The 17,656-nt window shown below is 40.5% G+C and overlaps 1 protein-coding gene across 17 annotated transcripts in view; it reads left to right on the top strand.

Annotated features, from left to right (window-relative positions):
- The window catches only part of adgrl2a (adhesion G protein-coupled receptor L2a), a 96,187-nt gene that overhangs the window by 8,250 nt on the left and 70,281 nt on the right, over positions 1–17,656 (top strand). For 16 of the 17 annotated variants that reach the window (XM_086225405.1, XM_086225407.1, XM_086225397.1 and 13 more), the window contains exon 2: positions 13,748–13,926. In XM_086225405.1, the coding sequence (XP_086081531.1) occupies positions 13,851–13,926 (76 nt within the window). In that variant the 5' untranslated portion in view covers positions 13,748–13,850. The remainder of the gene's footprint in view (positions 1–13,747; positions 13,927–17,656) is intronic. The other variant, XM_086225391.1, reaches the window with a different exon arrangement.

Raw genomic sequence — 17,656 nt, forward strand, 5'->3', positions numbered from 1 at the left:
GATAGCTTCTCAACGTGTGTGTGTGTGTGTGTGTGTGTGTGTGTGTGTGTGTGTGTGTGTGTGTGTGTGTGTGTGTGTGTGTGTGTGTGTGTGTGTGTGTGTGTAGATGGAGATGTCAAATTATTCAAAATTGGACTGCTTCATATTGACACCTCGGAGTGTCTCTGTATGATTAGTTGTTTTTTTTTTTGTTTTTTTTTTTGGCATTTGCACCAGAAAAATATATATACAAGCTGTCCTAATAATTCATAATTCCTCTTTCTAAATGAGGTGTGAGACATCACTGGTTGTGTGAATCCTGCTATAAATCACACATACCCTGACTGCTTTATCCATTAAGCCGACCTGTTTGTTTGGTGCATTTATTCAGTGCCTAACAGACTGGTGTTAATATTTAAGATGAGTGTGAGAGCTGTAAATCTTAAACTTCACACCAGGTATGTTATCAGGAGGAAAGACCCATGACAAGAATATTGAATTCATGAACTCATTACAGGTTCCTCCAACGCGGGACAGCTCAGGTGTTTTGAGGGCAAGACTCAGAATAAAGCATTTAATCAAATTGGAAAAAAAAAAAATTGCACGAAAAAGCAAGCTAAACGCTTGGTGTTAGCTGTTATGGTTTGTCCAACATTTTTATTCAAACTTTTAATTGTGTAGTCAGCTCCTTTACACAGTGACCCACATTTTGAGCATTAGAAGTAATTCCTCAATATTCTTTTACTATGAGTTTGTTGATGGAATTTGTGAAAAATTAAAAAAAAAAAGAAAAAGAAGAAGAAGCAAGTTTTACGGACCATTTTTGTTGCTTGCAAAACATTATAAAACCTGAAATTTAATTTTAGGATGTCTAATTTGTAGGAGGACACTAATTGGTTACCGATTAACAAAAACTGTGTGTGTGTGTGTGTGTGTTTGTGTGTGTGTGTGTGTGTGTGTGTGTTTTGTTTTGTTTTTAATACTTAAATCTACATAACAGAACTTGTATATTTTTGTGCATGAAGGTTAAATGAGGACCAGACTGAAAGCTGCGATCAAGCTGCACAAATTCTCAAGTACTGCATCTGAGCCCGGCGACACAGTCTTCATTTGAGCTCCAGAATCTGCAGCTGTACCCATGTGATGAGTGCCATTTCTTAGTAGTCGATGGAATTGGTGGGAGAAAAGGAAAAAAAAATAGAGGACAATCAAACAGGGGGCAGAAATGGGTGCATTTTTTTTTTTACATTGCTGAAAAAAAAAAGTAGAGCCAGTGGCATTTCCGTCATTCATCAAGCCGAGCTGATTACGAGCGAGTCGGGAGTGAACTGACAGGATTCAGCTCCTGCAGCCATTTCCATCACAAATAGGTCCAGCAGGCCCGGAGGTAGGTGAGGAGAGCTGCAGCTCGAGGAGGCTCACACCTGCAGCTCAAAGGGAAGAAAAGTTTACCCGATAACACCTCTCTGAGTGTAGAGGTGACACAGAACATATTATTTAGATGTTTAGCCTGCCTTTTTTAAAAATTAGCATATAATAAACCTCAGGAACTTTGGCTCTGTAAGTATAGCTACCATACCCTCAGTGTTGCAGACGCCCACTCACTTTACTGCACTGGCTTTAAAAAAAAACCCAAAAAGGAGGTCTTTTCTTCTCTTACCTGAAAAGGCTCCTGTGCATAATGGAGGCTGTGTAGCAAATGGAGGGGTGTGCAGACATTAACTTGGGGACAGAGCAACAATACTCTGATATCACTCTCTCTGCTGCATACTTGGCATTTCAACTCTAAAAGAGGCTCCAAAATGGTTTGGGTTTTTTTTTTTGGGGGGGGGGGGGGGGGGTTGCGCCTAGACGGAAATGTGTAATGAAGCTTCCGTAACACGATTCATACAACTGGAGCAGTAATAGCCCCAAACAAAAGTGCTAATTGACGCTGTGGAAATTTTGGCATATAAAACAAAGAAGGATGGGAGAGACGGAAAATAATCACAGGACAGGGCTGAGTACTTATTAGGGAGACAAGCAGGAGTCCTTTGATGTTGCTGTGTGTTGCTGCTCCTAACCTGTGCTCGGTTTTCTGACTTATATTTTTGTGTGAGTTCACCTTTAAGAACGTCGATATCTGCTCAGTTTGTGCGGTGAACTATTGTAAAACATCATGGCTTTTCTTTACTCGTGGATTTGTTGATCGGCTTTGCATGAGTTATCAGCGCGCACCTGCCCTGAAGTATAAACCTAGCCGTTCACACTGAACAGATCCTGCATATGAATGAGTGTATCTGAGGCTAAGGGCAGGTTTTCTATGGGGGGGGGGGGGGGGCATTCTTGTTGTTGTCCGAGTAATATTGACCAATCATGGTTGGGTGAGCTTTGATTCCGTGCGAATAAATAATCTTTGCTGACAATAAAAAAAAACACAGCTTTTTTTTTTTTTAAAGATTTTTTTAAATTTTTTTTTATTAGATAGCTACAGTGGAGAAATGGGGAGGGAGAAGGGGGACAACATATAGATTAAGACCATTGGCTGGACCTGAACCCTGGTTATTTATGCAGCCTTGACTTACATGTTATGCACTTAACCGATGCGCTGCCGGGTGCCCCAAGACACAACTTTTAACATCTGATCACCATTTAACTTTTTGGTTTATCTGCGTTTAACTCGTGAAACAATCCAGTCATATATGTCCTCTCTTAACGCAACTCTAAATTATTGATAGCGGATATCCTTGCGACAATTGAAGACCCAAGATGTCAACCATACCCCCTCCACCTTTCCCCCTTTGTGCTTTTCCTGTGTTATGAGCATTGACTGTGTAAAAGAGTGAGCGTAGCTTTGAGTTCTTAAAAGTGAAGCCGATGTGGAAGTTCTCTCTAGTGGCCAACAGGGGGCGACTCTACATGATTGCAAAAAAAAAGAAGGTTGATTATACAGAAGTCTACAGGAGAATGATCTCACTTCTCCCTTCAGTTTTTAACTCTGCAAATATTTTCATGGCCCTATTGATAGTAAAATAATGATAAAGTAGTGTGTAGATTAAGGCGTGGCTTCCATCCCCCCTCTAGTCCCTCCCTCTCATCCAAATATAGTCGTCTCTGCTTGAAAAAAACCACAGAAATGCTTCAAAATGGGAGTCGACAGGCCTCTTTGTCTATGGTTTTTCAGGCAACAATAAAATCTTAAGACTCTGCTTTTACTCAAAGACATTAATTGTTCATTTTTGCAACTGAGAGTAAGTTTTAAACACTCCAGTCTACCAGCTGTTTTATTCAAGGAAATCCTAATCTTTCATCTGCATAGTTCAGCGTATTGTACTGCAGCTTGTTAAGAAACCGGCTCACAGAGGTGTTGTTGTTCAGAGGAGAATTGCTAAAAAGTATTCGCTTCTTTTCCCCGCCGCCACGGCACTTGGTTATCACACTCACTTCATATTCACAGTGAGTCTTATTCTGCTGTCATTATTGTGTATGACTTATGGCTGTAGCAATTACACTTCAGTGGATTACCTATGCAGAGATACAGAGATTAAAATCTCTGCTTCATGCTACCTTCAGAGCGGCGGTTCAAAGGTGCGACCTGTGCTGTAATGTGCTATCGTTTGGCAGAGCACGAAATTGGTCAACCTTTCAGAGTTTGTTTGGGAATTTGAATCCCTTTGGTATTCAAAACAGAGGAACCTTATGACAGGGAGATAATTTCCTTGGGAATGTTTTATCGCAGTTCGCTTGACAGTCTGGCGCTTGTGTGTATGTGTGTACTTGCCTCTCTCCTTGTGTCTTTAGATTCCCTGACAATTATTCACAAGGAAAAAAAAAGGAACGAAAACCTTATTTGTTCCCTTCTTTTTTTGTTATCACAAAAGAGCAAACACATATTAAACATACACAAGGTGCAGAAGCAGTGATTGCTGTATCTGCTGTCCAGCTGTGGGTGGCAGCGGGACGATAACATAAGCCCCACATCCATTTACATAATTTTGTAAAAAAAAAAAAAGAAAAGAAAAAAAAATCATGTCAGGCTTGAATCCTAACCGGAAAAGGATATATATTTATAAATGAGACACTCTATTCCTCATTAGGGAAACAAATTGTACATTATATTTTGTTGACTTTGTCATATTTTACCTGCAAAATCTAAAAGTAAAGCAACGCCACTCTTATCTTATCAGGGTCTGCTTGACAACATCTCAAATTGAAATTTAAAAATCAGAATCAGAATCAGAATCAGAATCAGTTTAATTGGCCAAGTATGTTCACAACATACAGGGAATTTGACTGCGGCCGTTGGTGTCACTCATGAAATACGCAGAATAAACATAAAAATAAACATAAATAATAGAAAGGGGGACATCTCCGTCCTGAATTTGCCGATCCATCATACAGTGAGCAGACGAGAGAGAGAGAGAGAGAGAGAGAGAGAGAGAGAGAGAGAGAGACTCTGCAGCACCTCTGAATGCAACTATGGGATGAAACAATCTGGGCTTGTTTGCATCACAATCCCCCCTACACTGTCCTGATGTTATGCTAATGAATACTGAGTCCCAAAAACTGTCCTCTCTCTTTCACAGCGAAGGGTGAAGAAAGGACAAGGAGGAGTGACAGTGCATGAAGAAATCTTAACGATACACCCCAGAAACATTGAAGGCAGTTTAAATTACTCTCTTTTTTATGTCACGTCGGCGTTTATAAATGTGGTTTTAGATGCCACGTGTTATTGTGCTGCAGAGGAGGTAAGGTATTCATTTCTGAGCAGAAGCTAAATGCCTTTTTAGCCCAATATACCTTCATCAGATTTAACAAGCACCATTACCTGTCCAGGCAGTGAAGATTTAGACCTGACAAGCCATTGCATTCAGGAAAGACTACACCTCTTTGGTCTGAGATACACTGCTGTACCTTGTTTTAACTTGACATGTGCTGCTTCCTCTGTCTAATAAAGGCATCCATGCTGTCTTTTAGATTGAAAATAGATACGGCAGCACAAGGGTAGAAATGCATTCGGATGAAGTTAGATACAGAAGATTTACTCCACTGCTGAAATAATTTGTGCAGCATTGTCTCCCGTCTGTAAGGGTAATGTCCTTGTGCCGTTTTCTATTTTAGGGAAGACTGAGATTGTGTGATCTCTTATTTTTGGCTGTTTCGTCCTTCCCCCGGGCCACAGAAAGGTTAAAAGCCTCAATTAGACACCAAAGCCAGAGTCGACCACATGCCGGTAATCTAAAAGAATTAGCACCCTTCAAAAATGATAATATCCACCATTCAACAAGCACAACAACTTCTTAATTTCCAGCTCTGGTGCTCATTTTTCCTGTCATTTTCAGAGAGTGCTAATATCTGTCATGAATAACAGTGAAAAGGAAAATGTATTACAAATGCTAAAGTGCATGAGGTGAATTCAGGTAAAAGCTATTATTTCGCTAAAGACGTGAAGAAGGAGATTTAGCACAACAAACAAAACAACCACAAGAGACTGAAAAGCGTTGGTGAACTTTTTAGACAATTGGGATGTGGATGTTCAAAATGGGCTTAAGACAGTATATAAGGATTTTTTAAGCCAAGGATTTACTCACTGACACACGCTTTCATTTAAGGCAGAGTTAAAACAATCACCCTTTTTTTTTTTTTGGACCTTAGGATGATTGCACAGTTTCTCCTTCCTCGGATGAGGACAGACGTGGATAATTGGCTTAGTTTCCCTCACTTGCACCACTTCCATTTTAAATGTGTCATCATCTCTGTTACCTTCTTCGTGTTTTGTGTTGCTGCCCACTACCTTAAAAATTAATCATCCTGTTTAATAACGCCTCACGATCACAGTGCATTATTGATGGTGAGTTCCTTAATAGAAGGACGAAGCTGTGTTGTTTTTCTTTTTTTTCTTTTTTTAACCATTCAGCTGCTCATTTAAAAAAAAAAAAAGAAGTGGTGGTGGAGGGAGGAAGGTCAGAAAAGCTGCTTACTGGTGCGTATCCGAGTAAATACGTCAGCGCATTATTATTGTAGACTAAACCCAGACCTTCTGCAACCAAATGATTCAATGCTTTGTCTGCAAACAGAGACAAAGAATAATAATAATAAATCATAAACCATAAAACTCGATAACAGACTTTTTTTGTTTTTCATGGGTTGTTTTTTTTGAGATAGTGACCACAGAAAAGAGCCCATTTCGGACCTTGACTGCTTAATTGCTGGCATGCTTGACTTGGAGACTTTTTTTCCTGTTTTTTTACACGACTCGCAGTAATTGTACTTGAGGGTAATGTGGTTCTTTTCATGTTTTTTGTCTTGACTTACCCTATGTTACAGTTTATTATTTTAGCATGAATTTAATAATGATGCACTCATGCTGATATTGAGAAGATGAGTTTAGGAGGGTGTCTGGGCCTACTGCAGAGCTCAGTTCTTATAATCCCCCATTTGTTTTGACTAATTTGGCCATGGCAAACTGGATCGCACAGTAAATGTTTCTTTTATGGTGTCCTAATGTACTCTCTGAGCAACAACCCTAAAAAGTATTTATGTGCACATACTAATTGGATTGGATTTCTGGACAGGAGAGGGGTGTATTCATGACATATTGCTTGCATTCTGTGTATTTCAAGGTGAATCCTGCTGTGTCAAGGACCTATTGGACTTGACTGGCAGCTACTATCACCATGAGATGCCCATGTAATGGCGGGGCTTCCATTCCTGACCTTCCTATTTATCTTGCTGTATTAATGTCAGCCTATTAATTCCTAAGCGGAGGAACATTTGGCAAAGACACCATTTAACGGTCCAGACTGAATCATTCTTATCTCAGCAGACCTGAAAGGAATAGTTTTGTGCTATCAGCAAGTGGAAATGGCATTTTGAAATTTCATTCGAGATAATCCACTTCACTTCCCGGTAAAACATCAAAATTACAACTAAAAATGTATGGAACCTGTATTAAAACTTTGTTACCGTGGCAAATCATCTGGCTATAATCCATGTGGACAGACAGGTGTAGGTATCTTTCAGCACTAATAGGATTTTGTTGCATTGCTAAAGTGATTATGAGGCTATGGATATGATATATATTCAGACAGAGGGCAATGTAGCACTGAGCTAGTGGAGACTCAGTCAGACAATAACACGGGAGAGCAGTATTACTGACAGTTTTAAAACTATTCATCCATCCATTTTCTACACAGCTTATCCATTAACGCTCACGGGGGCTTGAGCCTATCCTAGCTGACATTGGGCGAGAGGCGGGGTTCACCCTGGACGGGTCGCCAGTTCGTCGCAGGGCCATCAGGAGCAATCAGGGGCTCAATATCTTGCTTAATGATACGTAGACATGGTCACTGGGGGAAATGAGGATAGAACTAGCGACCCTTGGGTTGTGAGACTGCCGCTCTTCCTCCGAGCCATGTTGCCCCCACTTTTCAAAATATTCCTGAATTAAATTTCTTTTCCTCATCTCACATCACATTTGTTTTCGACAGTGCTGCTGCCATAAACGTATTGATGAGTGTGTTCCAGGCTTGGGCTTGTGATTGCTTTATTTAGTAGCCATATGTCCTGATCAGCGGGGAGTATTCTAATCGATTAATTGTGTGGCTCGTAAAAATGATGAATGATACAAACGTTAAGAGCTATAAGCATGACAAGCACCGCGGTTATGTGACACGCTCTGGCACTCGCATGCTACTGTATTTTCCTATGGAAGTGTAGCTAATGATTTAAATTCAAACTTTATGATTTGCAGATTGAAAAGCAATTATTTTTATGTACTCTCAGATAATAAAACTGGAAATATAGTCCCTGAAAAATGATCGTTTAATTTTAGTCTAACTAGAAAAGTTCCTCATCACACATCCATGGTCATATTTCTATGTTGAGTCATAGCTCAAAAAGAAAAGCCCCAACTAGAAAAACTCCTTTGTTTTTCTGCTTTCCTTTGTTTTCTCCTTCACACCCCCCCCCCAACCTCCTACATAACCCCTCCTTCCTCACCCTCCCCTGAAGTAGCTGTCCTGTTGCGCAGCATGCATGTTTGACCTGGTATTTCTCTGGATGCACTTATGTCAGGGTAAGGGCCGTCGTTCGGGGGCACCGGCAGTCACACACTGTTTGGTTGGGTGTCATTCAGCTCCTCTATTCCTATGTTGCTCTCAATCATTCCCACAGCAGAGGGGTCAGCTCCTGATTCCTGCCTGCCCCATATCTGGCTCAGTGGGGCTCCAGGCTCATCCGATCACCAGCCTCAATCTCTTTTCCTCTGGATTGCGAATTTTCTGATTTTACTCTTGCAAATTGTACATCTTCACCGATGTCAAAGCAGGAACACAATCTCTTTTGGGAATATATTTATTCCAAAGCAGTGGCTGAGTGTTCTGCGTCTTGGCTGTGTGTCCCCAGGTATTTCAGTTTTTCCCCTCAAAGTGGGTAAGAGAAAGAGAGATAAGAGGGGTCTTACAGTATACATGAATTCATGTATGAGGATGCTGTTGGTAAGACCCAATAGAAACCAAATGTGCCCCCACCAGCACCACCACCATTCAACATGTGGTGGTCTGTTGGCTCTGATTTACATTTCAGTGAATCCAGCCTCATATTTCCCGTCCTTTGCATCCCTGTGATGTTCACTGACAATTAACATCCCAACTCTTTCTGGAGGTTGGTTGAAAGCTTTGGGGCTAATTCAAGGGTCAAGCAAGACTTGCAAGCTGTCAATCTTTTATTGTAACTTGAGTCCCCCTCCCCCACTCGAGTTCTTTATTCAGGGAGCCCCCCCTCCTTCCCGCCTCCTGATTCTTCCAGACCTCCTTTAATAGAAAAGCCCAACTCTTCTTCTATTCTCCTGTGGCCCTCTAACAGCTAGAGAGGGACAACCAGGAGCTTTGTTTAGGAGAAGCCAGGCATTCTTTCACATCTGCCTCTTGTTTTCAGACCCCCGTTCCATTCAAATTTCAAACTGCCCTTTTCAATCAGCCCTCCTCCCGTCCCATCTAATAACCCCCTTCCTCCCAAGCCTTTATTTTTTTCCCCCCCTTTTTTGTTCTATAAAAGACCAACTGAGCTGCTGCAATTCACAATTTTGTCTCTAAGCTGTTGATTATAAAGCATTCTGTTGTATTGCAAATACATCAAGTGCACATATGTCTAAAGCCTCTGGGCACACACACCCCCATGGCTTCTCCATTTCTCAGAATACTTAAACATCTGTCTGCAATGACTTTATATTGAGGAAAAAGCAGTGTGATGCCTGTTGACATTTTTAGCAATCTGTGCTTAACAATCATAGAACATCGCCTTGATCATGAATTACAAGAAGACACGTTGATGATGATCGTCATCTGTCCGTCCCTCCTCACCGCCACAACACGCTGTTGCAGATGCTGTTTTGAGATCACATCAGAGCTGGGGTGTGTTGTTGTTAGGGGGGGCTATTTAAGCAAACAGTCAAGGTATGATCACTAGCGGTTTGCCTGCTACAAGGTGCAGAGAGAAAAGAAACCCCCAGCTGAGAGGGGAGACCTCAGCACGTCTAATGAGGAGAACGGCAGTCAAGCAGTCTCCCTCCAGTCTGTGCCTTTGGTGTCTCGGCATGTTAAATACTCACAGCATGATACAAAATATATTAAGTATAGGACTGTTATCATCAATTTACAGAACATCCATCCCCTTGTACTAGGGATATACATGATGCTTTATTTTTCGTAGCAGGGGGGCTCGACTGCCTCGGAGGCAAAACTGTTTAAAGGCATCTTGTCTTTGTCTTCCCATACTGACACTGTGGGTATGTTGAGCACGCTGCCTCATTTTTCACACTAAGCAACGATGACAGGGAAGCCAGAATAATCATATTGATTCAGCACCGCTATGTCGGCTTGAAACTTAAAATAGAATGTTTTCAAATGTAAACATGAGCTTCCACAGCCACCAAAGACACACACAACATTTAACCTACTTCAGAAGTGATTAATATGATGCTCAGGTGTGCGTTATTAATGGAAGCTAAGTTGAGGAATAAATTAAGGGGAGATAATAGTTTGAGGGTGATGAAGGCAGTGTGATTTGACAGAAGGCTTCCAAGTGTTCTTCAGATAGGTTAAGACAAGTTTGGGGTTAAGCTTTTAATGCAGAGCATTAATCTCAACTGTGAAGGGAAAATCCTCGTGTTAACATGCATTCCATTCTAACTAGAGTTAGGAAATACAGCTCCTGCCTTGTAAACAGCGTAACCCAGTTATCTGACTTGTGTCATGAGCCAAGTAGCATCAATTTTAAAAGTAAGACTTGACACATGTATAGACTAAGGATTCATTTTGACCTACACCTTACTGAGACACATTTCACCTCAATTTGTCAAGTTGGGATTCTTTGTAAGCTCTGTAGAGGTCCAAGCGTGAGCCAGATGCAAAGTGGGACCGTATTAGGTATAACAGATAAAGCTTAGGATGGTGGTGGCAAAATGAATAAGAACTCTTGTGTGAGAGGGAAATTTCATTTAACACTATAAGTGAAAGTGAGAGTGTGTCAATGTGCGCTGCAAAATTTGGTGTTAAAAACAATTAACACCCAATGTCCTGCTATATTTCTCCGATTTGATGGCCATGTAAACTTTTTTGTTTAAAAACAAATTGGAGAAACTGGGTTATTGTGAACAGTGTATAAAACCATAATCATTGTTTCATGATGTAGTAGCATACGGCGACAGTGCCTTTGCAAAAAAGAACTTCAGAAGGCAGGAAGTTCTTGCACAAGTGTACACGAACCAGGAAATGATTGATTGATTGAATGATTGATTGATTGATTAATTGATTGATGAAAGTATGGCCACCTCTAGAACGATGGTAAGCCCCCTCACAGCTGGTTGCAATCAGACTTTTATCAGACCTTTCATGTCACATACCAAACTAGCAAGTGGCGACCCTGTTTTTTACCTATAACACTCGCCATGACTCCTTGACTTCTGGGTTAAATATGGCAGCGAGACCTTGGGAACATGTCCAGAGCGCCTAAGCCAGTATGGGGCAGATTGATGCGTATACATGCTTGAGTAGATTGACCCCAACTGAATCATCTAGGTATGTTAGTTCAACTTTCGAAAAGTACAACATCAAAAATATTTACATTTTCATTTTAAATGTCCACTTTTTTACAGGACATTTTGTGTGAGAGCAAAGTATTATCAATATCACTAAGTAGACTAAACAGTAAGAGCTAAGACTTTGCGTACATGTTTCCGGATCCCTAAGCCTCTCTATACAGCTTTATTGTGCAGACAGTCTGCTTAAAGCCTCGTTACACTTTAAGAACCTCGAGGATAGGCTGATTAAACAACAGTCGGCTTTTCCCTGATAAATCTAATCACTGCCTCGTGCATTGGTCAGCCAAAAAAAAAGAAAAGAAAGAAAAACAAGGGTAAGTTTTGTTACAATCCCTTTGACTCCATCAACTTTCCTTTGTTGAATCTTGCGGCTGCATATTATTCCATTGATCTTAAATACATGGTGGCTGCGTGTGCTATGCTCCTGTTAACCTCTTTTAAATGGCTCTAAAATTAGAGGTCTCAGGTGAGGCATAATGTCATCCTAGATGAGCTGATTATGGCAGGCTTAATTATAACTTTGTTGGCTAATGTGTGCGCTCCACATGTTTTCACAGTGATGAATTATTACTCTGTCTGAGAACTCAGACAAAATAGATCAAAGCCTCTTCAGTCAGTGGATATTCTCCAGTGAGGGGAAGCCAGACGAAGCTGATCTGTGCAGCTCTGACTGTACATGACAAACAGAATTCCTCGCCATCTTTTTTACTTGTGCTGTTTGCTGTGCCGGTAGGATAGAGAACGTTCGGTCGTAATGAACAACTGCAGTCTCTGGGCACAAATAATGACACGGGCACAAATAATGACACACACACAAGTGGAATGCTGTTTTTGAATCTGCTAAAAAAAAAAAAAAAAAAAAGAGGGAAAAAAAAACAGTTTCTAATGGGTTCCTATGTGCCTTGTTGCCTGAGTGATGCCATATCCCATGGTGAATGTGCTAATGGTTCATGGGAGTGTGAGGACTGAGCTTAACCCAGTAGTGTAAACACACGGACAAAAGGGAGCCGTTAGTAGTGTGAAACGCATGCCTGGGCGCGCAGGTAGGTATTAGGTTTCACCCTACGAAGCCCCCAAAACTGTATCCATGACAGGGAGGAGGCCATTTGGTTTTGTAGCGAAAGAGAGCAAAAACAAACATTCAAATAAACGAAGACTAGTGGAGCAGGTACGGATGAGGATGGGTTTTGTGAGAGATGTGAGGGAAGGGGGGGGGGGGGCAGGAGAGATAAGTTTGTAGTCAGTCACAACAGAGAGAAGTGACCATTTGCTCTGTAGTGTTTATTTGTTTGTTTGGCTCCGACGCGGGGGTGGAAAGAGGACTGTTACTTCTTGACTTCTGCAGAAGTAAAATAAATAGATAATAACTAACTAAAATGCCACAAGCAGAGACTGATACTGAGGAAACTATCATGTAGTTGCTTTCAAATGGACTCACGTAAATCTGTCAGCGCCTGCTAAAAACAGATGTACAGCCTCATGTTTGATGTTAATTGCTATGTAAATAGCTCCTTGTTAAAATAATGTCCGACTTTTACTAATAAGATAGTATATCCTCTATTATTATAGCATTTATCCATTGATCTAGTAGTTAATGCAACCCCAAAATACTATAACAGGATTGAAAGCTTATTTGTTCTCCAAGCTGTTACCATGGATAATTATGGCACTTAATATAGGGGTTCCAAACAGCTGGAGACTCCAAAAGAGACACACATTTCCACAAATACATGACGTAATCTGCATTTATGAACTACTGTCATACAATGACAATCCACCGATTAAATTACAACTTGCTTTTAATTTGAATTTTCTTACCACTTCACAATGACCAAAAAATGAGGACAGAGAGGAAGTAAAGTACAATCAGTGTCAGTTACCTCATTAGATATGTACAGCAGACTGTTTTTAACACAGAACAGAAATTTTACTCACACACACACGAAGCATTTCTGACTTTTGTCCACACGAATACATCACTATCACCGTGAGAACACTGCCCACTCCTGCCTGATCTACAAAAGGGACAAACCCATGCAAGGAATGTTAGAATGTTGCAGATAATATTGACAGTTATTAATGTTAGCTAGCAACATAGTAACTTACAGAAATTCTTCTACTAGCTTAATTGAAGCGTTTTGTTTTGTTTTTTGATGCTGTTGGAATTTTAATGAATTGACTCAGAATTTTGCTTTTTCCATCCACAAGCAGATTTTTTTTTTTTGCCAGTTTTAACACAAATGACAAAATAAAATAAAATGCTGCAAAAATTTCTCTTTGCAGAAGAGAAAATCTAATTTGATCCAGTCCTGACAAGGTTAGAATCAGTGGCAGCGAGGTCACGAGACGCTGGACAGGGCGGGCTTTATCTGTTTGATGACAGCGCCGATCCCACCCTGTTCTCCCTGTCCCGCCAGTGAAATTGTTAGCATTCAGCAGCCATTAAGGGATTTCCCTTCTCAGGATTATTGACTTTATGGGCTTATTTGGTGGCTTGCATGGGTTTGTAGCATTTCACAGCTTAAGGTTTTGCCACATTTCTGCAATGGAATGTAGCAGCAGTATCAAGTACCTTGTGATAAGAGTGTGACAGGATGAATTTCTCTGTGAAATCACACAGCGACTGAGCCAGCACGTGGAATAAATTTCATCCCTGAGCCTGAATGTCTCTCTTGGTGTGCTCCGCAGGTGAGAGGATCAATGATGAGCATCGCTGTGAGCAGTTGACTTGGACTTTTTTAATCAGAATCATTTTTTTGCAACCTGCCATAGACCCACATCACCAGGCACCATGGCATGCTCCCTGTGGAAACTACACACCTTGTGCTGGTTTATCATCACACTTGCCCAAGTTCACTCAACAGAGGGTAAGTACATCTGGAACCCGTATTTTTATTGTGCATCTGTAGTATAAAGTATTTGTCGCTGTTGTCTTATTTAGATATATAACTTGAACTTGCACTGAAGCTGTTCCTCTGAGTGCATGGAGACAGTGCATGTGTAAATAATGCAGCTCTGAGGACAGTGGGCACAGGCGGACGGGGGATAATCTTGAGTGGTTTCATTAGTTGGTAAATTGTGATTTGTCTGAGATTTTCTGCTTGAAAGCGCCAGTTGTTCCCAGCGGCATCAGAGTTAGATCTATGTGTAAACTCCTCGCTGTGAAACACTCCTCATGGCCAACACACACAGATTTCACACCTCGAAGAAATAAAAAAGTATAAAGCTTAAATGTGTTTTAATCATTTGCTTTTGATTAAATGACTCTCGCCTGTATCGTAATGACAAGATTTACGAGTCCAAACTACATCTCATAAAATGTATCCCTGTACTTATTAGTGTTTAATCACAGCAAGAGCGGTGCACCACTTTACATGTTTGACGACTGGATCCCGAATAAACCAAAGTTGGCGTCTTTTCAGTGCAATATATCAGAAAAGCCATTACAGATTTGGTTCCTCCATGCCAACTGTTGAGACTCTAGCCAAATGTTCGCTGTTACTTCTTGATGAATTCTTTCAAAATTCAACAAGATCATCGATTCAAGTTTGTATGCTAATGATTTCTCAAGATGTTTCATTTACGCTATAGCAAGTCACACTGACAATGATATATGATACCATATGTGTTTCTCGGGTATCATCTGGCTTGGATTTTATATAGTATGAAATCTGAGTGGAGTGTGTGGTCTCGGTAGGCTTCGGTGGGTTTAGTGAATGCAGAAACTGACAGAAGCTCAATCACATGTACTTCTTATTTGTTGGTAACATATATAATATAAGAAACTGTGTGTTTGATAACGGTGTGCAATTTCAAGGCTCAGGTATATATGAGTAAACCTATTTAGGGAGAAGGGATAGATAGTTGCAACCCCAGAGAGGCTCTGTACGTGATTCCTGCACCTCTTGATTCATCAGACGGGATTCAGAACTGGGGTGTGTGGAAGGCAGGAGGCTGGCGAGGCATTTTAACAGGACACTACTGCTTGGTGCATGTTGCTTTCTTTTTTCTTTTTTTTTTTTAAAGATGAATTATGAAGTATATGTTGAGAAGCCCCTTGTCATCACGTGACCTCCAAACTATCTTTTTTGCCTGTTGGTAATTGAGAATAGGAGTGCACTTGCACAGTCATTGATATGTCATTCACCTTTCCGTCTTGTTGGTTATCTTTCCCCTCCCCCTCACACGCCTTCCCATTTCCCATCTCAGCCTCAGAGATCAGCCCAGAAACAGTTCATTACAAACAATATCCCCCAGTAAACATGCTTCATTAAACTGCGTCTAATATCTTTTTAATGCATTTTTATAATTGAATTAAATGGGTTAGTAGAATGTTGTAAACAGTTTGTGTGTTGTTGTTGTTTTAAAACCTTATTTGTTTGTTTGTTTATTTATATATTTGTGGAAGGAAGAGCTGCACACATCCTAGATTGATACTTCGGCTGCGGGGGATTGTTTTTTCCCTCTCTGACCTCCAACTATATGTGTCTCATCCTCCACGTTCGACTGGGTCAGTCGGGCTCGTGCCCGCGTGTATACCTGTCTGTGACCTTTTTCTCTATTTGTTTCATGTCCTAACACTTCAGTGAAAGATTGCTTGTATGCATATGAAACCCCCAGCAGACTTTATAATATATACACACACTTATAGAGACAGAGAGAGAGAATATAGGCCAGGGGATCTCACTCTAATGACATGGAATTAACTGTGTTGTATGTTATTAGTGTCACTTTTCTGGAGTTATCATTTGTAATTTTCCCATGGACAGCCTCATTACGATATTGCTTACAGTCACAACCCAACTAACTGATGATTATTTTACACATAGTTTTATGTATAGATTTCTTGAAGTGCCATTTTGGCCTGTTTCGTTATTTGCTATACTCCTATAACAATTAGGGAGTAGCAACATATGAAGCTAAATAAAACCTTCGATTATGTACAATGTCCATGTAGTTTGACCTTGTCCTCTTTGACTGGACAAGAAAAAAAACCCAGATTTTGTCATCAGTGTTTATCTTTCTTTGTAGATTGAGACTAATTGTTTTTTTGGGGTTTTTTTTTTGTTACAAACTGGGTGTGGGTTTTGAATGACATGGGCGTTGACCAGACAGAAAGGGCTTAACAAAAGGCACTTGTGTTGAGTTGTGGGTGGGGGAGAGTTCAGTGGCTTTGAAGCTCCAGCCACACTCTGGGTTAAATGTCAAGATACCCCGGTCTCTGTTGTCTTAAAATTGACAGTCCTTTAACATTCCTAGCAGGGAATTGCCTGCCTGCCTGTCTGACTGCAAGGTGGGCCACCTTTGAGTCACCGCCCACCTCCACTGTTGAAAAGTCAAATTTGACAGATTCCAAAACCAAAAGAGCAAAAAGCTCCACAAAGGAGGCCACATGGACACAGAAAACAAACAAAGTATCATCGAAATTAGAGCAATTTTCATCCCAACTTCCAAATGTCTTCCAGATTCATAACACAATCCCCAACATCTACAGGAGCATTATGTTTAAAAGATGATGAATTCCAAAAAATTCCCTCTTCGTCTTCTTTACACTTCGGACTCATGGAATTGGATCAGAATTCATCCAGAAAAATAAATACTGCTAATAATTATAACTGGCAAATGGCCTGGAACTGTCCTCGAGATACAGAATCTGCTATTTTATCAATTTTTATTGCTTGTTTCTTATAGAATGACCCATTTTTGCACCCAATTACATTAAAAACATCTGTCCATTCTTTTGTAATATACTGCAGCAACACACACCCAGAGGTAGTACATGCTCTCATTTATCTTATCCCTTATTTGGCGTCATGATTTAAAATAAAATTTAAAAAAAATTCTATGGACATTTCCAATAGTTTTATTCACTTTTAAAGTATTGAAATGAGATACTGAACCACTGTAGTGCCTCTTGATGACCAACTGTAGTTTTGATGAAGTATTTTATGACATCAGTTGTTTGACGCTGTCTTTTTTTTTTCATTACCAGTCAGAAGAGTCTCATGTAAATGGTTTTGAATAAGAATAATTAATAAAAATAATTGTCATCCCAGATGACAGGCAGACATGTCTCGACTATCCTGTTAATTTGTACATTTTTCCTCAGCCCTGCTCTGGATTTCACCCCAGCACTCTGAATTAACTCAGGTGATTGTGTACAATTACAGTATCAATATTTCTGCAGCATGTAAAAGTAGACAATTTTTTCCCCTCATGACTCATTACGTCAACTCTCAGATGTCTTCCACCTTTATATTTAGTCACGACCTGTAGGGTCGTGTATCGGCAACAGAGCTCAGCCGCACGCTCTCTTCCAAGTCTTTTCCTAAGTTGTTAGAGGAACGAGAAGATGGGAGGAGAATTTGAAACAAGAGCAAGTTTTCTGTGTCAAAAGGTAGGGAGTATAGTTGGTCACATGTCCCTTGTTGATGCGACCCTCCTTCTTGTGTTCAGCGTTCGAAATACACATCACTTTGCCAGTTGATGGTCCTAATTTTGATACTTTTTTTCCTGTTAAGAGCCGCGTGCCATTCGTGGTTTTATTAACTGAAACTTCAAATACGAATGGGACTTTTGATGTACACTAGAAACAAA

This window comes from Aulostomus chinensis, chromosome 14 (genome assembly GCF_037954235.1).
Source record: "Aulostomus chinensis isolate RoL2024-O1b breed Wild chromosome 14, RoL_Achi_v1.0, whole genome shotgun sequence".
Lineage (NCBI taxonomy): Eukaryota > Metazoa > Chordata > Actinopteri > Syngnathiformes > Aulostomidae > Aulostomus > Aulostomus chinensis.